The 24,969-nt window shown below is 54.0% G+C and overlaps 1 protein-coding gene across 3 annotated transcripts in view; it reads left to right on the top strand.

Annotated features, from left to right (window-relative positions):
- Window positions 1-24,969, top strand: part of ARHGAP26 (Rho GTPase activating protein 26) — a 107,609-nt gene that overhangs the window by 63,009 nt on the left and 19,631 nt on the right. For all 3 annotated transcript variants that reach the window (XM_054642779.2, XM_054642782.2, XM_054642783.2), the window contains exons 15-20: window positions 440-527; window positions 1,596-1,654; window positions 2,376-2,481; window positions 16,195-16,354; window positions 17,729-17,867; window positions 22,657-22,810. In XM_054642779.2, coding sequence (XP_054498754.1) covers window positions 440-527; window positions 1,596-1,654; window positions 2,376-2,481; window positions 16,195-16,354; window positions 17,729-17,867; window positions 22,657-22,810 — 706 coding nt within the window. The remainder of the gene's footprint in view (window positions 1-439; window positions 528-1,595; window positions 1,655-2,375; window positions 2,482-16,194; window positions 16,355-17,728; window positions 17,868-22,656; window positions 22,811-24,969) is intronic.

Below are 24,969 nucleotides of genomic sequence, written 5' to 3'. Positions count from 1 at the left end.
TGGCTCTGCAGGTGGCTCTGCAGGTGGCTCTGCAGGTGGCTGTGGCTGTATTTGCCAGCCAAGGGCTGGGTGGGGAGGTGGCTGCAGGGTGACAGTGCTGCCCATTGTGGGGAGGAGCGTCCCTGGTCCCTGTGTCTGTGCCTGGCTGTCACTGCTGTCCCTGAGCACCTCAGGCTGCTGTGCCTGCTGTCCTGGCACACTCCAAGCCACACTACCCTGTCCTTCTGTCCTTGCTCAGGATGGGGGATTCCCTTTTCCTCCTCTTGTCCCGTGTCACTGAGTCTGGCCTGTCCTGCAGCCCCACACCTCTGCAGATGTGTCCTGAGCTGGGAATAGCAAATAAAATGGGGTGTGATGGTCTCCCCACACAGCTGAGCTGGCATGACTTGGAATTGTCTTCAGTTTCCTTCAGTTACTGTTTTTTTGTCTTTTTCCATAGATCCCAAGACAGCCACAGAGACAGACACAGAGATCTGTGCAGAGTGGGAGATCAAGACCATTACTAGTGCACTGAAAACGTACCTGAGGTAAGGAGAAAAGCCTCACCTGGCTTCAGGAGGGTTTGGGGCTGGCCTGGGATTTTACTGCCTGTTATGGCAGACCCTTAACAACAGCATTTTTATAGAAACAGAGCAGAAACTGCTCTTAGGGAATTTATTCTGGCTTTTCCCTGGCTTTCCAGTATGTTTGAGTAGGATCTGGGGAACACACTCAGCTCTGACAGATGCACATATTATACAGACATGATTTTAAAAGCTCATTCTTGCATCCCCTGCCTTGAGTTAAGCTTTTCCCTGAGCTTTTCCCAGAGGACTTCCACCTTCTGAGCACGTGGCAGAAGGGGAGGGCAGTGCAGTGCAAGGGCAGGGGCTGAAGAGCTTTTCCAGACCTGGTGCTGAGCTTTATTGTAGTTCTGATTTGTGTGTGTCAGGCGAGCCAGTATCACCCTGGGGATCTTCCCCACAGGATTGGGTGTTGGCAGGCAGCAGCATCTCATTACCCACAACGTGCTCCTACCTGTTGTGACCGCAGCTCCTTGCTCTCAGCGACTGTTGTGTGCTGGGTTGTGTTTGAGGGAGCACAAGAGAGAGCCTAAATCCAATTAGGGGGATAAGGGTAATTAGCCTGGTGGATCTCAGCCTAGAAAAATCACAGAATTTTGCGTGATTGGCAACCTTTGCTCCAGAGTCTGAACTGTTGGCTAAGCAAAGAGGAATGTGGGCAGCACCAGTGTGTCCCTCTGAAGGGATGCAGCAGTGGGAGGGGACAGTGGGAATGGGGATTGGGAAAGTTTTACAGCTAGGCTTGTTTATCTTTTCAATTTATTTTCAAAGTTCCTTGGAAGTCATGGGCTCAGCAATGCACTGAAGCTGTGTTACTGAAGGAATGCTAAAATTAAAGATTAATTTAGTGGTGAATAAATCAAAGGTCCTTGCATAGATCTTACTCCTTCTGAGGGGGAATTAATTAGAGTTGGTGTTGCTTAATTCTGCCCTTTTCAAAATGGAGCTGAGTTTATTGTAGGGGCAAAGCTTTCTCAGTGTGGATTGTGTTCCTCAGATGTGTTTTGTGCCTGTTTCCTTTTTATCTTCCAGAATGCTCCCGGGGCCCCTCATGATGTACCAGTTTCAAAGGAGCTTCATCAAAGCAGCGAGTGAGTCTGTTGGTGTTTATGGCTCCCACAGAGGAGCCTCTCTGCCAGTGGCTGCCATCCCCCTGCCCTGCTGCCTCCCCGGGGCTGTGTCCTGGCCAGCAGAGCAGGGCTGGAGCTGGGGCAGGCTGGTGTTGGGGGTGACAGAGGAGGAGGGAGCGTGGGTGGTGCCGGAAGCGGCGCTGGCAGCTCCCGTGGCTGGGACCATTGGCTGCTGTTGAGCTGCACCATGGGGTCTGGGGGCTTTGAGGGGCTCCCTGCTGCTTCACACGTTTGGGCCATGTCTCCTTCACTGCCCAGAGGAAGGGGCTTTGCTGGGAGCAGGGGATTTTCTGTTGGCAGTCATGCAGGCTGTGGATATGGGAGTGGGATGTCAGGAGGGCACCTTGGCCATGGCAGTGCTGGCCTCCTCCAGCAGCTCCCACTTAGCACCATGGACCCAAGCAGCCTGTGGAGCAGCAGATGCTCCAGCCTGGCCTGCACTGGGCACACTGAACATGGGAATGTGCCCATATCCCATCCCTGGAAGCACTCTGGTTGCAGCCAGCCCTGCCCTGCTCACCATGCTGTTCACGTGGTGTCTGCTCTCAGCTCACTGCAGCATCTGCAGTGCCTGGCTGTGGGATGGAGCAGCTCCCTGGGATGTCTGTCAGGGACAGTGTTATGCCTCTTCCCATAACAACCCCCTAATGTGGAGATAAATCATCTTCTATTCCCCATGCAGAACTAGAGAATCAGGAGTCCAGGGTGTCGGAGATCCACAGCCTCGTTCATCGGCTCCCGGAGAAAAACAGGCAGATGCTGCACTTGCTCATGAACCATTTGGCAAAGTACGTTTATGACTGATGTGTTTTTCTCTCCTTTTTCCATTTCCTCTGAAAGTTAATAGTGGTGGAAAAGTTTCCTTGTGTGTGTGTGGTGTTGAGTCATTTCTGGTTGGCAACGGGAAACCGCATGTGAGTGAAGTGAGGGCCGAGAGAGCGAGAGGGGTGGGAGGGAGGATGAGGGAGGGAGGGATGAAGGACAGGAGCTTCCCAGCCAGCCCCAGCCTCATAGAAGAACCAGGAACCCATTCCCTCCTGGGAACCTTGTGTTGCTTTGGATGGCCTGGAGTGGGTTTGGCTCCCCAGGCTGTCCAGGAGGCAGAGTGGAGCTCCTCACGTGGTTTCAGAGCAAACCTGCCATTGAAGGACTTAAAGTGATTTCTTTACGCAACAAATGACTGCTCTGGGGCGTATTTTCTGCCTTTCTGCACCCTGATGAATCAATATTTTTGTGTTACCTTGAAACTTTGTGAGGGCGAAGGAATGGGATAATTTTTTTTCTTTTGGTGGTAGAGCTGACCTGTAATTTCCTATCTTCTTCCTGCTCCTGCAGGTTCCCATGGAAACCTTTGATTAGTGTTTTAGAAGTGAAAGCATCATCAGGTGTTCGTGGCAGCCTCAAGGCTGCAGGGTTGGACCTGCCCTTGCTGTTTGCACCAGTGCTGCAGGAGCAGCAGGGCTGAGGCAGGGCTGGGAAAGCTGGGGAATGACTTAATTGGGATAACTGCTCAGGAGGAGATCTGCAAGAATCCAAGTTATCTGTTTAAAAGAAAAAAATAACAGATGATACTTGAAATAGGCTTAAACACAACTCCAGATGCTTTCTTGTCGCCAGATCTTGTGTCTGCTCCATGGGGTCCCTGGCAAGGCTGTTAGAAACCAAATGCCTGGTTTAGGTGTTGGTTTCAAACCTTCTGCATTTACAGCCTGAAGCCAAGGCCCTGTGGTTCCAGGTGCACCCATCAGCCAGATGGGATTGCCCAGAGAAGCAATGCCCCTGGGTCCCTGGAAGTGTCCCAAGCCAGGGTGGATGGGGCTTGGAGCACCCTGGGATGGTGGGAGGTGTCCCTGCCCATGGCAAGGAGTGGAACTGGGTGAGCCTTAAGGTCCCTTCCTATCCAAACTGTTCTGGGATTCAGTGATTTTGTATGTGCAGGGAATCTGTAATTGCTGCAGTGTTTTCCATCTAAAGGAAAAACCTGGTGATGGAGTAGAGATGTGGAGGTTTACAGTGGGGTTTGTGCTGCTTTAGCGGGGAAGGAATTCAAACCAAACAAACAGTGTGTGTGGTGGTGTGTGCTATTTTAGGAAGAGAAACAGCTCATAGTGTTATTTAATAGGAAAAAAATTATCTCAGAGAAGGGCAGGAAGCTGAGGAGCGAGAGCCTGCTGAGCTCCCCAGCCCTGGTGCCATTCCTGGGGGATCCTGGGCTGTGGGGGCAGAGGCACAGCCAGCCCCAGGTGAGGGCTCACAGCATCCACAGCCAGCCCCAGGTGAGGGCTCACAGCATCCACAGCCAGCCCCAGGTGAGGGCTCACAGCATCCACAGCCAGCCCCAGGTGAGGGCTCACAGCATCCCTCTGGGGCTGTCCTGCAGCTCCTGCTCTGATCAGGAGCAGCCCCCTGATCACGGAGCTGTGCCCATTGCCCTGACCCAGGAACATTGCCCTGATCCAGGAGTGCCCATTGCCCTGATCCACGGGGAATGCCCTGATCCAGGGGAAATGCCCTGATCCAGGAGTGCCCATGGGGCAGCCAGGGCCAGGGTTTGTGTCCATTACTCTCTAAAAGAGCTGCTTGAGGCTGCAGTGCCACTGAGCCAGATTAAAGACAAGAATGGAGAGAAAGCTTCACATCTGCAGCAGATGTTTGGAGGGAGGGGCTGTGCTGCAGGAGGGACAGGCCTGGCTGCCCCGGGGGGATGCTGCAGAGGGTGGGACCTGCTGGGTCTGGTGCTGCTGGGAGCAGGGCACCCCCAGCCAACAGGGGCACAGCCAAGGGCCTCTGGCTGCCCCTGCCAACCTGGGCTGCCCTGCTTGCAGGGGTTTGGCTCCTCTGTTTCTGTCTGGGTTTTTTATTTTAAGTAACGTATGAATAATCAAGATTTGCATGTTTATCAGATGAGCTAAAAAAATATTTCTCACAATCTAGCTGTGGAGATTTCTGACACTAAAACCAGAACTTGGGCTGAGTCGGTCAAGTAAAGAAAGAGCCTGTCTTGGGTGGTTTCTGACTTCTGTTTTTGGGGTGTACGTGCTCTGCTGCACTGATGGGGGATGTGGGGCTCCTCATGTGATGAAGCTGCAGTTTTTATTAACAGTAATAAAACTGGTAAGAAAGCTGAAATGTTCAAAAATAGCAATTATTAAGCCCAGTATCAGACAGGATAAGTGCCTTGGAGGTGGTTCAGCAGTGAATCATGTGGTGGGTCCCGTGGCAGCTGGGGGTCACAGAATTGGGGTGCAGCGAGAGGGGCACAGAGGAGGGAGAGGACAAATCTCAGGAACAGGCACAGACAGGGTACAGAGTGAGGAGCCTTTTGATAGACAATTATTTCAATTTCTGCCTCTTACTGCATCTCCAAGCCCATTTGTGCTGCCTTCTGCCTCATGTCCACATGTCCAGGCAATTGTTCACTGTGGCCCAGGGAGCAGGAGCTGTCCCCATCCCTGCTCCTTTTAGCTTTCCAGCCTGAGCCAGTCTGGGATTCTGTGATTAAACCAATTTGTTTTAATGCCAAATAAGTCAAAGTGAAACAAGTTGCCTGTAGTACTGCTGGGCTGGTGGTTGCTGTGCCAGGGCTGCTGCTGAAGTGGAGCTGGTTACAGAAAATTGCCATTTTTGTTAGTGGAGCTGCAATATCATCCCTGTCTCCTTCTTCTTTTGTAATGTACTTTCTCACCCAGGAGTCAATGCTGTGGAGGTGCAGAGCAGGGGGATTTCACTCTGATTATATTTCAAGCATTTAGGGAATTATTTTTCATGCATGGCCATAATTTGACACCTGAGCTTTGCTTTGTTCTTGTGGCAGCAAGTCCGGGCTCTCCAGCACAGATGGTGCCAGGCTCATACCCCTTCTGTGGGGCTCCCAGACCCTTCTGTGGGTTGGCATGGCTGGCACTGCCCCACACACCCCCTGATCCACACACCCACTGCTCCTGTGCCAAGGTCAGGCCACAGAGGAGGTGCAGCCGAGCTGGGTGTACGTGTGTTTAGCAGAATTAATTATCTCTAATCACTCCCAGCTGTGGCCTGGCCAACACCAGCTGGTTCTCTTTGGTTTTGCTGTGGCGGTGTTTTCTAGTTTACGTGTTTTAACCAAGATGACAGTGATTGTTATCTCCTGCACAAATTGTTGCTGTTTATCAGGGCCATGGTTTCCATGGGCTCTGCAGGGCAGCTGCTCGTGGGGATCCAGCAAACCCTCGCTGGGGCAGGGGCTGGACACGGAGCCTGGCATGTTCTGGAGGGCTCGCTGCTCAACCAGGGATTGCTGGCAAAGGAGGAGAAGAAGAGATTCCTGCAGCTCTTGTGCCTAGAAATGCAGCGGGGCTTGTTCTGCTCGGTGTGGCCGTTCCGCTCGGTGCGAGCAGCTCCGCGCTGAGCCGGGGCCGCGCTGCCCTGCAGGGCCCTGCAGGAGCTGCTGCTCCAGTGCTCACCACGCTGCCTCTGTGCCCAACAGCCCCAGGACCCTGCAGGGCACCTGTGCAGGGCCAGGGGTGGCAGCTCCCCCAGGAATGTGCTTTTCCCTGGGCTGCTTTCCCCCGAAGGTGCAGCCGGCAAGGAGGCTGACGCCTCTTGGCACAGCAGGTCTGATTTCATCCCTGTGGCAGCTGTTTATGCTGCTGTCTGGTAACTATTCATTGGCTTGATTTATGTATTGCTTCCAGTAAGTCATTCTTGTCCAGGACGTTCTGGAAATTTCCACTAGCCACTGAGGCCTCTGAGATGCCCCTCTCTCGTGGGCTGCTCGCCTGGTTTGGCTGCCAGAAGCACACAGGGAGCTGTGTGAGCTGGTGTGCTGGGCCAGGCAATGGGCCTCCTTGCTGCCTTTGGGAATGCCATTTTTATGTCCAGTGCCTCTTTCTGATCCTTTTGGGTCGTGGCAGTGCTGCATCCAGGCAAAGCCATGGAGTTCAAGTGACCCAAAGGATCTGGGTGCTCCAATGGGTGCTAAAAGGGGGTGATGTGGAAGGAGACTCCCTGTAGGCACATGCTGCCTTGCAGGACAGGGAGGATCCTGCCTGGGGCTTGCCTGTCCTGGGTCAAGTTCACACTGTGCTTTCACCCCTTTTCCTTTTTCCCTGTTGGAATGAGTTGGGCTTTAAGGTCCCTTCCAAGCCAACCCATTCTGTTGTTCCATGATTCTGTGATTTGTGCTCTGGAGCTGGAGGTGCCAGAGTCTTGTGGGGAGCAGCAGCACCTTTGGTTTCCCCTTTGCTCTCCTCTCCCTCAGGTGTTTTGGTGGGGGAGCCAGTGATGCTTCCGCAGAGGCGAGACAGCCCTGCAGGACTCTGTGCCTGCCCTTGCCAACTCTGCCTCCCTCTCACTCCTCTGCCTTTGTTTTTAATATAAGATATAAGATTCTGCAGAATTACAAACCACCACAAAAAGCCCTGTAGGTGTACGCTGGGTTTTTTGGGCTTGGCTTCCTGTAATGTGTAAATTAGCTAAAGGTTTTGTTCTGCTTCTGCAAATGAACTTTTAACCCCCTCTGTCTGGATTGTCCCTGGAGCAGCTGTGTGGGTTCTGGTAGCTTTTCCTTCCATGCTTCTCTAAAAGCTCCTTATATTTCATGCAGGCTCTCCAGTTTTTAGCTGGAGGGAAATGTGCCCCAGAGCCTGCAGTCTCCTGTTAGGTTCTTTTGCACCCACATCCTGCACAAGACTTGAGTCTGGAGATAGGATAATGGGGTCTTGCACTAAAGCTGGCATCAGCAGCCTAGCATGATGATTCAGCAGCTGGTAACAAAGCACCTGCTGGGTTTGCTGGAGAGTTTCTGTGGTTGAACATCTCTGCTGAGCTCCTCCTGGATCTCCAGGAGCAGCACCAGGCATTTTGCATTTCTCAAGTGTGAATTCTTGTGGGCTTGTGTCTGAACTTGGTGTTGTTGGGTAGAGGTTGTTGATAGCACATAATTTTTTAATTGTTTATCACAGTGAAACTGAAACTGGATATGGAAAGAGATTGAATTGAGAGTGAGCAAAAGATTTCCAATAACTGATTGGAGTCTCCCTGGTGGTGTCTGCACCGTCCCCGCAGACAGAGTGGGATGGAGATGCTTCATGAGCACATCCTTTGATTGCTCTGTATAAACAGACCCAGGACTGAACCAAACTCAGATAGAGAGATTTTAGTCAGACAGTCTTTCAGCAGAAGAAAGGAGGCTGGAAATCACCATTTATCATGCCAAGATATCTTTGAGCTGCAGTTTTTGCCAGGATGTTTGAGTGATCCCTCAATCACAGAGTCACAGAAAGGTTGGGGCTAGGAGGGACATTTAAAGGCCATCTCATTCCAGCCCATGGGTGTGGCAGGGGGCTCAGAACTGGAGGAGTGAGGGCTGTTTCCAGTCTTTGGACAACACCTTGTCCCACTGGTGAAGGTGAGAGAAGCATTTTTCCTGCTGCTGTTCACATCCTTAGTTCTGAAAGCTCCTTATTCCTACATTCCCTTTCTTCCAACACTGTCTTCTAGGAATTCAGTATTTTGGAGGGATGAGCTCCAGCCTTGCATTTGTGATGTGAATGAGCTCCAAAATGCCTCTAAGAGACAAAAAAAGGTCAGCCCCCCTCTGTTGCTCTTCCTTTGGCCGTTGCACTCGTGCAGAGGTGCAGGTGTGCACTGGCACCTCCTGCACGTGGCCCTGTGAGCTGGCTCTGGCTTGGAATGGTTCCTGTGGGGATGTGGGAGCTGCACTGGCTCACCCAGTGCTGCTGCTGCCGGGAGGCTCTCTGGGAGCCCGTTTGCTTTGGCTCTTTTCCATGCAGCAGGTTGTAACTCCGGCGTGGCACTCGCCGTGCCGGCACATCTTTCAAAGGGTTCCTTGTTAACCCAGACCTGCTCTGTCGGGCTCTCCTTGCCCTGCTGGCTGGGGGGTTGTTATTGCACTGTGACAGCACCACTGTGGTCTGGTTTTGGAGGAAAAGCTGCTCCTGCATCAGGGCTTTGCTGAGGCTCGGGGGCTGGCACTGGGGTACAGTGGCACAGTTTGCAACCATGGCAGGCCCTGTTCCGGCCCCCTCCCCCGGGGTGTTTGAGCCTGAGGCCCCTTTGCTGGCTATGTTTGTGCAGGTGGAAACCATGGTGATGTTTCACATCAACTCTGGCCTGTGGTTTTCACCAGGGTGTCAGTGGAAACCTGCAGTGCTGCAATGCCAGGTACAGGGAATTGCCAGCCCGGTGCCACTCAGCCCTGGGCTGAGGGTTGGTGAGCAGGGCTGGGGTCGCTCTGAGGTCCCCCCTCAAGCTCAGCTTGCCCAAAGCTGCAGAGGATGGCTTTGGAACCCCCTCTGGCTCAGTCAGGGAAGCGTGAGCCGCAGCAGCAGCGTTGAGCTCCCTGCATGTTTCCCTGCAAGTCGCAGCACGTTTGGTATTCACGCTGATCTGGCTCACTGATACTGAACCTCACATTTGGCCTTGGTGTCTTCTCAGTGCAACATGAGCCCTCTTTTTTTTCCCTGGGAGTGAACCCAAGCATCCAGCTGTGGCCAGATCCACCCAGGAGAAGAAGCGAGTCTTGTTGGAGCAAGTCAGAGCGCCCGGAATCGGCGCAGGCACAGCTTTGGTCCCAGCTGAGCAGGGAGCCCGAGAGCAGCAAGGGGTTTGCATTCAGCCAGTTTCCCCTTGACTTCTCTGGGAGGTTTTGTCATTCCCTGTTGACCTGCTGGCCTCCATGTGCACTGCTCAGGCTTGGCTCTGCTCTCTGGAGTGGTGTGGCTGGGGAGGCTGCAGAGCTGTGAGCCCACGGCTCAAACCTGGCTGCAGGCAGCGGGGTTTGTGCACATTCCCCATGGTCCCAGTTCCCACTGTGTGCCTGAATGAGCCTGGTTTGCTGCTGCCTGCATCCAGAGCAGCCTGAGGCAGGCAGGCATGTCCTGGATAAACAGGCAGGATGGAGGGATGGTGGTGCAGGGTGGGAGTGTGGCCTCTGTGTGTGTGTGTGCTCTGGCTTGGGAATCATGCAATCTTTAAATTTGGAAACACCCACCAAGATCATCATCATTCCCCCAGCACTGCCAGGGTCACCACTAGCCCAGGTGTGTCCCCAGGTGCCACATCCACGGGGCTTTTGAGCACAAGATGAAGCAGAGCTGGTTGTGCTCCCTGCTTCTCCACGGCTGTCTGCCAGCAGCCACTGCAGACCCGTGTCCCTGTCACCTCCCCCAATGCACATGTACCTTTTAGGAACGATTTAGGAATGTGTGATTGACTGATTTAGCTGCCTGGCACACCAGTGGGTGCTGCTGCAGCTGGAATTGCATCACTGGTTTTACCAGCTCTGTGCTGGGTGCCAGTCACACATTCCTGCAATAAACACCTGCTGTGTTTCCAGCCATCAGACACATTCCTGAGGCTGGGAAACCCACCCACCGTGGCTTTGGGTGAGAAGTGAGTCACCCCCAGGGAGCTCAGGGCTGCCATCTCCGGGGACAGGCTCCAGCAGCCCCCTGGAGAGGGGGGAGGCTGAGGGTGCCCACCCAGCCCCTTTGCCCTCTCCAGCTCTGCTGCCATCAGCCACAGCCCAACTAACCCCAAAAATGTGCAGGGGTGAGTTAAATGCACCCAGGAGCATTTCCCAGAACTCATTAGATGGTGTCCCACAAATGGCCCTGTGTGCTCAGGCTGCTGTGTCTGTCTGTCTGGCAGAAGGGAGCTGTGGAAGGTCAGGAGCACAAGGCTCATGGGAAGCAGCTGAGGGAGCTGGGAAGGGGCTCAGCCTGGACAAAAGGAGGCTCAGGGGGGACCTTGTGGCTCTGCACAACTCCCTGGCAGGAGGCTGTAGGCAAGTGAGTGGGAGTCAGCCTCTTTTCCTGGGTTACAAGTGACAGGACAAGAGGAAATGTCCTCAAGTTGCAGAAGGGGAGGTTCAGGTTGGACATTAGGGAAAATTCCTTGAAAGGGTTGTCCAGCCCTGTCACAGCCTGCCCAGGGCAGAGGTGCAGTCACCATTGCTGGAGGGATTTAAAGCTGTACAGATGTGGCACCTGACATTATTGCTTAGTGGTGGCCTTGGCAGTGCTGGGGCAGCAGTTGGGCTGGATGATCTTGGGGGGCTTTTCCCACCTAAATGATTTCATGATTCTTTGCAGATCCTTTTACGGGAGCCAGGCTGGTGGCTCTGGTGCCACAGGCACCTCTCCACCCCCTGTGCTGCCTCTACTCCCTCTGCTTTTTCCCTTCCCTGTATGTCCAGAGTCAAAGGTGTCCAATGCCTATCAAACTGCCCAGAGCAGCCTCAATAATTTTGGGGATTGCTGGCCTCTGTGTGCCTGGCTTTTCACATTAAACAGAAGCTCTGGTGGTGGTGGCAGACAAGGGATGGATTTTCACCTGTAGCAAGAGGAATGAGCTGCATTATTTTCTCTCCTATGAGGAATTGCTAGGCCAGCCACAACAAGCACTTTGATTGCAAATGTTTGTCCCAGGCATGGAAATAGAAACACTCCAGACTTTGCTTTTGTTCCCTTCAGATGATTGTTTGCTCAGGAGTTTTGTTCTGAATCAGGGAAGATATTTGAACTAATAATGGCACTTTTGGCTGAGATTCAGATGCATGCATTCTATATATAAAATACGTGTTTATATATAAAATAAACACACGGTAGTTTATACATGCATATAAATACATATATAAAATACATGTAGGAAGTAATTCCAGACATGGGAGGCAGGAGCTCTGTGGGAGCAGAGCCAGGAGCCCCTGTGGCACCCACAGGAGCTCTGACCACACTGGAATATGTACTGTTCCCTGCTCCCCCTGCACTGAACCCTGGCTACCAATTACCCCGTATTAAATTGTGTTTGGTCATGGCAGTGATTACACAGTATCCAGGCAACCCGGGCATAATCTAATTTAACACCCAACATGGATTTACTCCGCTGCTGTTCTCCTTTGTTGTGCTGGAAGGGAGTGAGCAGTGAGTGGTGCCCAGGTCCACCCTGGGGATGGCTGGGGGATGGTGCTGCCTGGGCTGGGCTGTCCCCAGGCCATGGCAGGGCTCTGTCCCAGTGACACAGCTGGGTGCTGCCAGAGCCCAGCACTGCTGGGCAGCACCGGGTGGGTCAGGTCTGGGTGGAGCTGTGGCTGGGGAGGCTGTGCTGAGCACAGACCTTCCCTGGCCAAGGGCTCTGCCTGTCCCACAGCCCCGGGCTGATCTCCCCTGATCCCCAGGGAGCCATCGTGTGCTGCCAGCAGAAGGACCAGCCCACAGCCCCAAAGCCACTGCGAGCAGGAGGCAAGTGAAGAGGTTCTGCACATTCCTCCATCAGCTGTTGCTTTCTCCTGTGCTGGAAGTGGCTCCTGTAAAGTGGGGAGCAGAAAAGGAACCCATAGAAATGAATGATAGTGCAGCTCTCTGAGAGTGCATCAAGGGCTGGAAGGAAACAGCAGGTTAAAAGGAAAATACAGTGCCTGCTTGGAAAACTTCCAAAGAGCAGCTCAGGAATGGCACTGACAGTCCCTGCTGAACAGCCCCAGCATTAAGCCCACTTTGGGCTGAGAACAGCCATCTTTAGAAACTGCAGCGTTATTTCCTAGTACAAAGGATGATGAAGAGGTATAATTTAGAGTGAATTATCCTGTGGGTAATGGATGGGGAATTTGAAGGATGTGAAAGGTGAATCATGTTTTGGAGCACAGCTGTGGTGACCTGGTACAGGGATGGCTATTGCTGGAAAAGTACCCGGGCTGCAGAGCAGGAGTTCCTGTGGCCCTGAGGTTTATTCCAGAAAGGAGCCAGATTGCACAGCTGCAGGGCAGCTCCCGTGCTCCAGAGGCAAAGCAGAGCACTCTGAGCAGGGGCTGGGGGTGGAGGTGAGGCCAGCACCCCGTGGGTGAGTGGGCAGGCCCTGGGCTGGTGCTGTGGGACCATGTCCTGCCTGGGAAGCCATTAATAGCCCCGTCTGAAATAATTGCCAGGACCACGCTCAGCTGCCTCCCTGTAATGAGCTGATGACAGTGCAATTTATTAGAGTGATGTAGGACATGGTAACGGTAATGAGAAATGGAGGCACCTAATTTTGTGCGACTTAGATCAATTCAGTTGTTTTTTTTATAAATGAACATTGTTTTACTAACCACAGAAGATCATTAAAATTATTATTTTATTAATGCTTCTGAAAGCCATTTGGACTGCAGCTGCGTTTTTCCATATCCAATTAGGAGCATGTGAATGTGTGTCTGAAATGCAATTTTGCAATGCAAAAATGTCATGGGGCTTTGTGAGTGATGTGGGTGGGAGTGGGGGGTGGGTTTGTATTATTTAGTAATATTTATTATTCGTATTATTTAGTATTTAAGTATTATTTAGTAGATATTGTTTCTTATTGAACCCGTTCTGCCTTTCTTGCTGCTTCATGAGGTTGTGACTCCCTCAGGAGAGTTTGTTTCCCCTCCCAGCTCAGCAGTGCTGGCATGGCCATGAGCAGCTGGGTGAGCTCTTGGCTGTGCTGAGGATGGGGATGGGGAAGGGGATGGGGAGAGGCTCTGTGCCTGCCCAGGGTGGGGATGGCCAGCCTGGCTGGGTGGCAGTGTGAGCAGCATGTCCCTTCTGGTGATGCTGTCCCCCCTGTGATGCTGTCCCCCCTGTGATGCTGTCCCCTGTGTGAGGCTGTCCCCTCTGTGATGCTGTCCCCTGTGTGAGGCTGTCCCCTGTGTGATGCTGTCCCCCCTGTGATGCTGTCCCCTCTGTGATGCTGTCCCCTGTGTGAGGCTGTCCCCTCTGTTGAGGCTGTCCCCTCTGTGATGCTGTCCTCCCTGTGAGGCTGTCCCCCGTGTGATGCTGTCCCCTGTGTGAGGCTGTCCCCTGTGTGAGGCTGTCCCCTCTGTGATGCTGTCCTCCCTGTGAGGCTGTCCCCCGTGTGACGCTGTCCCCCCTGTGACGCTGTCCCCTCTGTGATGCTGTCCCCTCTGTGATGCTGTCCCCCCCGTGATGCTGTCCCCTCTGTGATGCTGTCCCCTCTGTGATGCTGTCCCCCCTGTGATGCTGTCCCCCCTGTGACGCTGTCCCCTGTGTGAGGCTGTCCCCTCTGGTGAGGCTGTCCCCTCTGTGATGCTGTCCCCTGTCTGAGGCTGTCCCCCTGTGACACTGTCCCCCCTGTGATGCTGTCCCCTCTGTTGAGGCTGTCCCTGTGTGATGCTGTCCCCTCTGTGATGCTGTCCCCCCTGTGATGCTGTCCCCCCTGTGAGGCTGTCCCCCTTTGATGCTGTCCCCTCTGTGATGCTGTCCCCCCTGTGATGCTGTCCCCTCTGTGATGCTGTCCCCTCTGTGATGCTGTCCCCTGTGTGATGCTGTCCCCTCTGTGGCAGAGCCCTCTCTGGGCCAGCCCACCTGTCCCAGCCATTACTGCCACCAGGGATTCCCACAGGCTGTGATTAAGCATTCAGAGCTTCCTGGCAGTGGGGCAGTCATGGGTGAAGGGAGGTCCCACCAGCTCCTGAGGGCTTTGGCCAGGACCTCCCCACTCTGAGCTTGGATGCCAGGTGCACACTCAGTGGGGACACTCTGCCTGTTCCCCAGGGTGAAATGAAATGTGCACTAGCCTGAGGCTTCTTGCCCAGGCACTGAGCAGGGCTGGTGTTGCTGCTGGAGAGAGCTGAGCCAGCAGCCCTGAGCCCCTCTTGTGATGTGCCCCTGTCTGCTGCCTGAGGAGCTGTGTGTAGGGATGAGTTCTTTGCTGGTTCAGGTGAGATTTGGATGGAAAAGGATGGAAAGCATCTTTTCTTTTTAGCCAGCCCTGGGCTTGCAGTGTGCTGAAATATGCTGAGCTTGCACACAAATGTCTTGACCCCAAGATCAGTGTTAGAAACTCACAGCAATAAATGTTAGGGTCAGTCCAGCAAGTGAGTGTGAGCCTCACTGTGTGCTGGCCTGCTGCATTTGTCCAGAGAAACAGGAAAGAAAGAGAAAGAAAAGACACTAAAACTCCCTCAGGCTACAACTGTGTGAGCACACAGCCTGAAGCCACCACATGTCCTGGCTGAAGAGGTCAGGAACAAACCACAAGAAAGACTCCTGGGGCTGCAGGGCTGCACTGCAGGTCACAGGCCCACACGTGTCCCTGTGTGACTCAGCAGTGCCCAGGGTCACACAGGTGTGACTCAGTAGTGCCCAGGGTCACACAGGTGTCCCAGCAGTGCCCAGGGGCACACAGGTGTGACTCAGTAGTGCCCAGGGTCACACAGGTGTGTCCCAGCAGTGCCCAGGGGGCACACAGGTGTCCCAGCAGTGCCCAGGGGCACACAGGTGTGACTCAGCAGTGCCCAGGGTCACACAGGTGTGACCCAGCAGTGCCCAGGGTCACACAGGTGTCCCAGCAGTGCCCAGGGTCACACAGGTGTGACTGAGCAGTGCCCAGGGTCACACAGGTGTGACCCAGCAGTGCCCAGGGTCACACAGGTGTCCCAGCAGTGTACAAGGGGCACACAGGTGTGACTCAGCAGCGTCCAAGGGGCACACAGGTGTGACTGAGCAGTGCCCAGCAGGCACACAGGTGTCCCAGCAGTGCCCAGCAGGCACACAGGTGTGACTGAGCAGTGCCCACCAGGCACACAGGTGTCCCAGCAGTGCCCAGCAGGCACACAGGTGTGACTGAGCAGTGCCCAGGGTCACACAGGTGTGACTGAGCAGTGCCCAGCAGGCACACAGGTGTCCCAGCAGTGCCCAGGGTGCCCAGTGAGCTCTGTCCTTCCTGCAGAGCTGAGCACCTGCAGCCCAGCGTGGCTGAGGGATGCCTGCCTGTGTCCCTGTTGCTGTGTCCCCTTGGGGTGGGCAGAGCAGAGGACATGTCCCAGTAGGGCTGCTGGGGCTTTGCCCCTCTCAGCCCAGGTGCCAGCTGGAGCTGCTCCAGGCTAAGCCCTCAAACACCATAAGCAGGGCGCCGCCTCCTCAGCGTGAGCTGCTTCACTTTGCTGAGCTGCTCTGTGCCCTCCTGGGAGCTGAAGGAGATGGAGGTGGTGAGGAGGAAGGCTTGGGTGTCCCTGGGTCCCCATCTTGTGCCAGGAGGAGGGAACACATGGGGATCTGGGGGCAAAGCCCCATCTTGGCCTCCCAGCAGCCTGGCTGGGCCAGAGGGGACTGACCTCTGGTGCTGGAATGGCTGGGAAGGAATTGGCCTTTGGAACATATGAGGTCACTCATTGAGTTGGAGAGCAGCGTGTGTCAGAGGTCCAACAATTTGTTTTCAGAAGGGTTTTAAGCATTAATGATTCAAGATGTTTTCCTGGGAGTGGTTTGCAGCATGAGGCTCAGTGGCTGGCGCGGGGTTGAGGTTTTATGGGATTAGTCAATTCATGGGGGCTGAAAGGTCCCCAGGAACACAACAGTTAAATTTGTACTTTTCCACATGGCTGAGCCTTCAAGGAGCTCACCAGGAGCGTGAAAAATGTAAACAGCGTTGTGAGCCTTGTGCCAGCCACGAGGCAGGGAGGGCAGGGAGGGGGTTCCCTGTGGATTAGTTCCATCACCTACTTCATTCTCTTTCTCTTTTTTTCCCAGAGTTGCAGATAATCACAAGCAGAACCTGATGACTGTTGCTAATCTGGGTGTGGTGTTTGGGCCGACGCTGCTTCGACCTCAAGAGGAAACTGTGGCTGCCATTATGGACATCAAATTCCAGAACATTGTGATTGAAATTTTAATAGAGAACCACGAGAAGGTAATGGCTTCCCTTGCTTCTTTCATGTCAGGGGTTTATGGGAAGGAATTGGTCTCTCTGCCCATTGCAGCCCCCTCTCTCCCCATGGCTGGTGGCACCACAGTGGGGCTGTGCTGGGGAGGGGGCAGCTGGCACCTGGTTCTTGGCTGTGGCTGTGTAACCAGTGCTGCTGGTAGCCAGCCTTGTTTATGGTCATCCCAGTGTGTCAGCATGGCTGTGATTCCAGCACAGAAATTCCCTTTCTCCCCCTTCCCACTGTTTAATGGGAATTTGTATTTGGTGTCAAGGGAGATGAGTGCTAAAGCAAACCAGTGAGATGCACACCTTGGCTGGCTCCTGCTTTGCTGACTGAATCCAGGTTTATCCTGTTCTGGCTTTATCCACAGTGTTGATCTGAATCCTGGTGCATTTGTGTTTGTTGGCCATGGATGTTGGGGTCTGCCAGTGGAGCAGTGGTGGCTCGGTGGGGCTGAGGTCCTGGCCATCCCTCCCTGGCTGCATGTGCTTTTTAAAAAATACCTTTTTCTTCCAAATGCAGCCAGCTCCCTGATTATGATCTTTTGTTAGTCTGGTTTTGATTGGAAAGGAGTAACGGATTTGTGCATTTGGGCAGTGAAGTCAGAAGTAGAAAGCAGCTTGCCCTGGCTGGGGTGGCCTCATGGCTCCAAGTCCACATCAGTTCTGTCTCGAGCAGAGAGCTGTGCCAACGTGTGCTTTTCCTGTTGGGAAAGCCTGGCTGTGCCAGCTGTCTGTCTGACAGGGGCAGGAGAGCAGGAAGGACACTGAGGAATGGGTTTAATGGACTCTCAGCAATGGAGAGAGACTTTGAGAGAGCTGGTCTGGAGGGGTCACTGCCCTTCTCTGAGCCTGTGGGATCTAGAAAAGGAGCAGTTCATAACCAAATATCAGCAACCAGCAAGGCTGCTGCCCTTTGGGTTCATGCAGTTTTAAAATTTCATCCCCTTGAGAAAAATGTGATTACTCAGTTTTCTGACAGCTGTAGCTGGAAGTTGCAAACACTTTCCCAAGCTGGTCTGCAGCCGTGGGAGCGTGGGCGCCGGGGTCACGCAGTGGGGGGCACAGGGGGGACACTGCTGGTCTGTCTGGGCTGCCCATCATCATCTGCACCCCCAAAAAGTCAGCAGAGTGCCAGAATTCTTCACAGCTTGTAGTGTGTCTCTCAGGTGAAAAAAAAGAGGAGTGCAGACAGAATGAAAACATGAAATTTAGGAATCTGTCCCCAAAACGTTGCCCTGTTTGAGCGCGTGTCTTCCTCAGAGGCTGTGCTGGGGAGCGGTGCAGCCCAGGCAGGTGGGCAGCTGTCCTGTTCCACAGGGTGATGCCAAAGAACAACTTGTTTATTATTTTTAACAGATATTTAACACGGTGCCAGAGGCTCCGGCGTCGAACTCGCAGCTGCTGTTATCGCGCAAGAAGAGCACGGAGTCGAAGCCTCCCTCGTGCAGCGAGCGCCCGCTGACGCTGTTCCACACAGCCCAGGCCAACGAGAAGCGTGAGTGCCCTCCCTGCCTCCAGCTGTGCCCTGGCCATGCCTCACAGACTGCCATGGCCCTGCTATCGCCCTGCCATGGCCCTGCCATTGCCCTGCCATTGCTCTGCCATCGCCTGCCATCCTCCTGCCATCCTCCTGCCATCCTCCTGCCATTCTCCTGCCATCCCCTGCCATCCCCTGACATGGCCCTGCCATTGCCCTGCCATCCCCTGCCATCCCCTGCCATCGCCTGCCATCCCCTGCCATTGCCCTGCCATGGCTCTGCCATTCTCCTGCCATTGCCCTGCCATCCTCCTGCCATTGCTCTGCCATTCCCCTGCCATGGCCCTGCCATGGCCCTGCCATCACCCTGCCATCACCCTGCCATCACCCTGCCATCCCCTGCCATTGCCCTGCCATCCTCCTGCCATTGCCCTGCCATCCTCCTGCCATCCCCTGCCATTGCCCTGCCATCACCCTGCCATCACCCTGCCATCACCCTGCCATCCCCTGCCATTGCCCTGCCATGCCCTGCCATGGCCCTGCCATTCCCCTGCCATTCCCCTGCCATGGCCCTGCCATCCTCCTGCCATCCTCCTGCCTTTCTCCTGCCATTGCCCTGCCATGGCCCTGCCATGGCCCTGCCATGGCCCTGCCATGGCCCTGCCATTGCCCTGCCATTGCCCTGCCATCCCCTGCCATCGCCTGCCATTGCCCTGCCATTGCCCTGCCATTGCCCTGCCATTGCCCTGCCATTCTCCTGCCATTCTCCTGCCATCCTCCTGCCATCCCCTGCCATTCTCCTGCCATTGCCCTGCCATTGCCCTGCCATTGCCCTGCCATGGCCCTGCCATTGCCCTGCCATTGCCCTGCCATCCTCCTGCCATCCCCTGCCATTCTCCTGCCATTGCCCTGCCATTGCCCTGCCATTGCCCTGCCATCCCCTGCCATTCTCCTGCCATTGCTCTGCCATTGCTCTGCCATTGCTCTGCCATTCTCCTGCCATTCTCCTGCCATTCTCCTGCCATTGCCCTGCCATCCCCTGCCATCCCCTGCCATCCCCTGCCATTCTCCTGCCATTCTCCTGCCATTCTCCTGCCATTCTCCTGCCATTCTCCTGCCATCCCCTGCCATCCCCTGCAATCCCCTGCAATCCCCTGCCATTGCCCTGCCATTGCCCTGCCATCGCCCTGCCATCCCCTGCCCTTCCCCTGCCATCCTCCTGCCATCGCCCTGCCATTGCCCTGCCATTGCCAATCCATTCCCCTGCCCTTCCCCTGCCCTTCCCCTGCCATTCCCCTGCAGTTTTCCTGCTGTCAGTGGACGGTCTGATTCCCTAACAGGGTCAGGCTTTGGTTTCCTCTGCTGTCGCGTTGGTGGGGACTGGAATCTCTCCTGGCATCCAAGCCCTTAACTGGGGCTCTGCATGACGCTGCCTTAGCATGGGATAAAGTGTTGCTGTCCCCTCCCCACCTGACGGGCCCCTGCGTGTCCCCTTCTCATGTTCCTGGGCCCGTCATCGCTGCCATCAGCTGCCAGGACGTGGTGCCACACCTGTGGCAAGGGCAGCCACCACAGGGCGGCCCTTTTGGGATGCCCTCGGGCACTTTGCCTTTTACAGACAGGAAAACTCGGCCAGGAGGTTCGGCATTTTCCTGAGGATTATGTACCATGGCAGTTTAAAAATGTTGGAGCTCATCTTTCCATTTCTGTCACTAATTGATGCTCCAGATATTTGGGTGAAAGAGCCAAGGCCTCAGCCCTGCTCATGGGGTGGCAGAAATGTGTCTGCTCAGGCTGTTGTTTCATGTTACAGAGTAAACCCAATTCCCAGCTCTCTGGTTCTTCCTGCCCATGTGCTCCTGGAGCCAGCCAGCTGCACACAGGGAGCTCTCCCAGTTTGGTAAAAAAGCAGGAGAGTCTCCTGGTGAGCAGGACAGCACAAGTGGAGCAAGGAGCAGGGCAGGGCTGGGGATGGCCAGCTCCCCAGGGTGCACAGAGTGGCTGCTGTGGACTTTGCTGACTCTCCAGACACGTGGGTTTGTCTGATTAGGTTACTGTTAACTACCAGGCACTCTCCTTTCGGAGGTGTCGGAAAGATCCGCGTGGGTTTGAGGAAGCAGCGATGGCCCTGAGCGTGCTCTGGAAATGGTGTGGGACGACTCTCGGTGAAGCCTCAAATATCAAACGCTGCTTTTGAAAAGTTTCAGCCCCCCAGTAATTTATCTGCTGCTAACTAAGCAGTGGCTGTCAGCCTCCAGGCTCTCTGGGCTCCATGTGCCATCCTCCCCATGCCTGGGAGGGGAGCTGAGCTCCTTTCTTTATTTCTGCATTTATTTATTCCCATGTGAAGCAACATTTTCTTGGTGTTCCTCCTGACAGTCTATAACCTCCTGTGTCTTTGGGAAGCCACTACTGTTTTATTTGCCTTCCCTGCTGCACATCACGAGAAATATGTGAGGTTTTCTTTCTTCTTCTTTTCTTCTTCCTTTCCTTTTTTACTGGTCTGGAGCCAGACCAAGGCTCTGAAGTCAGGGTGAAGTACAAGGGCTTAGGCAGCAGCTCAAGCCCAGTTGAACAGCACAGAAATTGAAAGTTGAAATTGAAGCTAGAAATGTTCTAAATGGGAGCAGGGTGCATATTTTTTAAGACTGGGAGCAGTTTGACATAAAAGGAAGTGGAGTGGGACAGTGGATTTTCCATCACTTGAAACCTGTTCATCAAAGTCCAGTATCTTTCTGTTTTCACTAGCATTCATCATACCAAGCTGTGTCTAAGTCAAAAATTATCATGTTCAGCACAACAGGGAGCAGATTAGATAATCATGATTAATCTATGATTATAGTGATTATTTTGTTGTTAAACATTTACATTTTTATCCACATCTGACCCAGTAGCTCTTGTGACCCAAGTGTCACCAACACAGCAAACACTGTTTTGTTCCTTATCAGTTCTTTTGTCATCCCCTCTCTGGTCCCTGGGGTCACTGTCACCAAAGTGCCCTGGATCACTTATCAGGGTTCCTGGAGACAAAGCCTCTGGTGAGGCTCCAGTGGCTCTGCCTGCCTGACTTCCCACTAGAGACAGGAAGTTTGGGTAAGGGGTGAAAGGCTCTTTTCTCTGCATGCTGGAAATGCTCTTGAGCTGATGGGCAGCTCTGCTCCTGCAGCTGTAAGACCAAATCAAATCCTCCAGCCAAGAATCCTTCACGTGAGCTTTCGAAAACATGAAGCCAAGTACAGTTTCAGCCTTTTAAAAAGGAGGAAATAAAACGAAGCAGGAGTTTTAGATTCTGCCATTCATCTCCGTTCCCCCTGAGCTGAGGCACTCCCAGCTCTGTGGCTGACAGGGACTCCACTCTTGGCTTGTGGCTGCTCTGGAGATTAGAGGGACAATCCACGCTGAGCTGCCAAGCTTATGGAGCTTATTCCCAGCCTCCAGCCTTGGGCAGAAGATGTTTGCAAATAATGAGCTGGTGTCAGTCCACGCTCCAGGGGCTCAGGTCAGCTCCTCAGGGCCTCGGGGCTGCCTGGGCTCAGCACAGGCAGTTCCTGCCCTTGGCCAGCTGTGTACAGGTGGCCTCTCATGGGCTGCCCAAAACTTCCTCTGGCAGATGCAAAAACAGAGGGATTTGGCGTTTTTAGGTCCTTAGACAGCTTAATTTCTTTATTTCTTCATCTGCTGGCCATCACATCTGCCTGTCAGTATTTGTGGAGGTCAGTACTCTGCTTTTCTTCACTTTTCCCTCTTTGTCTTCTGCATGGATCATCTTTTTCATCCCAGGGTGCTGGTGCCCTGAGGGTTGAGCTTTTGCAGAGCTGGGTACAGAGAAATGTCTGTGCTGCTTGTTCCCAGGGTGGCTCATTGCAGATGAAGATTAATGGAATCCAGTTTCAGAACACGTTGACATGTATCAGTGTCACCCATCCTTGGCTCACCTCTGGAAGATAAGCTCAACCTGAGCTAAACCAAGCCCTGTCCTGCTGCCCTGCAGGTGCTGATTCTGTCCAGGTACCTGGGAAATGCAGCAGCTCCAGGGCTGATGTGGCATTTCCCTTTGGAGTGGTGGCAGAGCTGCACCCGCACCCCAAGACAACACCCTGCACCAACACCCCAAGACCCTCCAGCCAGGCTGTTTTACAGGCAGTTCCTCTCTGCTGTGTGCTCAGGATTAACCTTTCACACCACCCAGAATTTCCTCTTGCACTCTTTTACCCCTCTTTGTATGTGCACGGGATACAAATTAATATTGCTCATTCTCCTCACTGAAAAAGAGGTGGAATTTAAAGAGATTGGGAGCAAGGATTCCCTCTCACTACATGCTTTTGGGTTGTAGTTTGACCATGTTATTGTGCACCACAAAAATAATTTTGGAAAGAGGTATCCTTGCAGTAGGACTCTGTGTTTTCCAGCTGGTGCCTGTCTTTCAGGAAAGCAGCATCCCAGAAGCAGCCACTCTCTGCCCAGGGCTGCTCTCGTGCCATCAGCAAACTGCAATTACTGCTCCAATGGCAAAGGCAGCTCCTGGAAATGAGTAAATGGGATTTTGGGTGGCCTGGCAGAGCTGAGGAGGGGGCCTGGGCTGTGGTGGCTCTTTGAGATGCAGTGTTGTCAGTGCTCACTGCATCTGGAACCCAAAGGAGCCAAAGAGTACTTGGTATTTCTTGTGGTTTAATGTATAATGTGTCTGTAACTAACTGAGCTCTGGGGACATGTCCCTGTTTGTCCTGGCATGGGGTTTCCTGGGAATGCTCAATGCTCTTCACTTTGCAGTGGCAGCTGATGATTCTTGGGTTTTGGTGTTTTTTAGAGGAGAATAGGAACAGCATCATCAACTCCAGCCTGGAATCTGTCGTCTCTTCAAATGTAAACAGCTTCCTCAACTCCAACAGCGCTCCCCAGCCCAGCCTGAACTCGAGTGATCTTGAACTAGAAGTAATTAAGCCCAACAGGCCAAATTCCCTGTAAGTACAATGGTAATTAGTGTTTTATAGACTCTCAATCCTTAATCAGAATTGTTTCTTATTCTCAACTTCAGCAGTCTGCTGAAGAATACAATTTAACATTTGAATTTTTAATGGGCACCAAACATTTGCCTCCGTTTTTAACTCGGTCTAAGCAGTGGAATTAGTTACTGTGGGTTCCATCTGCCATGGGTCCCAGCTCTGATGGCTTTGCCCATGTGGAATATTTTTGAGCAGAACTCCCCAGTGCTGCCTGGCCCATCTGGTGATAACTCCAACACACACAAAGGACTTTTCTTCTGAGTTCAATCCTGTGACTGTTGTCAGTACAGTTGATCTCCGGCCAAATCTATGCTGTTGCTTCTGCTATTGCTTCCTTCATCTGGAAAGTTCAAGGGAAAAAACAGTGACCTTAGCAGTGCCTCCCTGGGGAGGGCCGGGTTATTTCTGAAGCCCTCAAGTTGCCGCGGCGGAGCCCTCGCGATGGCGGCTGCGCTGGGGGAATTTCCTTCCTGCCAGCCCCGGCCAGCCCCGCAGCATTTTCCCACAGAAGCTCCCCTCCCCACCACGTGAGGATCTGCTCAGATCTCCAGGAGATGCAGCCTGTTCCCCTGGAGCTCTGGGCACGCCCTGTGCATCCCTGGGATGGGCGGCGGGAGCGCTGCTCCCCTCCCAGAGCAGGGACACCGTGCTTGGTCCCCTCCCAGTGCAGAGACACCGTCCTTGTTCCCCTCCCAGAGCAGGGACACCGTCCTTGCTCCCCTCCCAGAGCAGGGACACCGTCCTTGTTCCCCTCCCAGAGCAGGGACACTGTCCTTGCTGCCCTCCCAGAGCAGGGACACTGTCCTTGTTCCCCTCCCAGAGCAGGGACACCGTGCTTGGTCCCCTCCCAGTGCAGGGACACTGTCCTTGCTGCCCTCCCAGAGCAGGGACACCATCCTTGCTGCCCTCCCAGTGCAGGGACACTGTCCTTGTTCCCCTCCCAGAGCAGGGACACCGTCCTTGTTCCCCTCCCAGAGCAGGGACACCGTCCTTGTTCCCCTCCCAGAGCAGGGACACTGTCCTTGCTGCCCTCCCAGAGCAGGGACACTGTCCTTGCTGCCCTCCCAGAGCAGGGACACCGTGCTTGTTCCCCTCCCAGAGCAGGGACACTGTCCTTGTTCCCCTCCCAGTGCAGGGACACTGTCCTTGCTGCCCTCCCAGTGTAGGGACACTGTCCTTGCTCCCCTCCCAGAGCAGGGACACTGTCCTTGCTGCCCTCCCAGAGCAGGGACACCGTCCTTGCTGCCCTCCCAGAGCAGGGACACTGTCCTTGTTCCCCTCCCAGAGCAGGGACACTGTCCTTGTTCCCCTCCCAGAGCAGGGACACTGTCCTTGCTGCCCTCCCAGAGCAGGGACACTGTCCTTGCTGCCCTCCCAGAGCAGGGACACCATCCTTGCCACCCCTTCCATGGCCCCTGACACTCCCAGTCCCCACTGGGCCATGCCTGGGGTGCCAGTGGGTGCTGGGACAGGAGCTACCAGCATGGTGAGCTGTTGCCTTGGCTGGGTTGGATTTGGGGTTTGAGGTGCAGCTCTTACTCTGGCATTCAGGATGGCTCCAGGACCTGCCAGGCTCTCCCAGGCAGGAAGGTAAGTGTGGAACAGACAGGCTTCATCCAGCTTCACCATCTGCTCTGCTTCCATCATCATCCTCCTGCCACTAAACCCTGAGCTGCAGCAGCCCCACAGCGGCGTGTCCTCATCCAGGGATGCCCAACCCTGTGCTGTGCCTGCTCCATGGGGATCATCCCACAGCAGGAGAGCCCTGGGGGCAGGCCAGACCACCCAAAGGTAGGACACCTCCAAATCAAGGCTGTGCTGTACATATGGTACATACAGAGGAAAGATGCTTCTCTCTCTGGTTGAAGCTCTGGAGTCAGTCACATCCCATTCCCCAACAGGATGGCTTTAGTTTATCCTTCAAGGGGGGAAAAAATGGTGTGTCTTGTGACAGAATGAGGTTTGTGAGCCTGGGTCTTGCTGAGACCTTACAAGGATTGGTTGCCAAATTCGCAGTTTTTCATATTCCAAGAGTTGCCTCTTCCTAATGATTTCTTTCTTCAGGGAAGTTGCAGAGTAATTCAGCAGCATAGCAGAGTTAGAGCTGTGTGGGGCTC

The sequence above is a fragment of the Agelaius phoeniceus genome, chromosome 15 (assembly GCF_051311805.1).
Source record: "Agelaius phoeniceus isolate bAgePho1 chromosome 15, bAgePho1.hap1, whole genome shotgun sequence".
In the NCBI taxonomy this organism is placed as follows: Eukaryota; Metazoa; Chordata; class Aves; order Passeriformes; family Icteridae; genus Agelaius; species Agelaius phoeniceus.
Note: the sequence above shows the minus strand (reverse complement) of the source record. Positions and strands in the feature narration are given on the sequence as shown.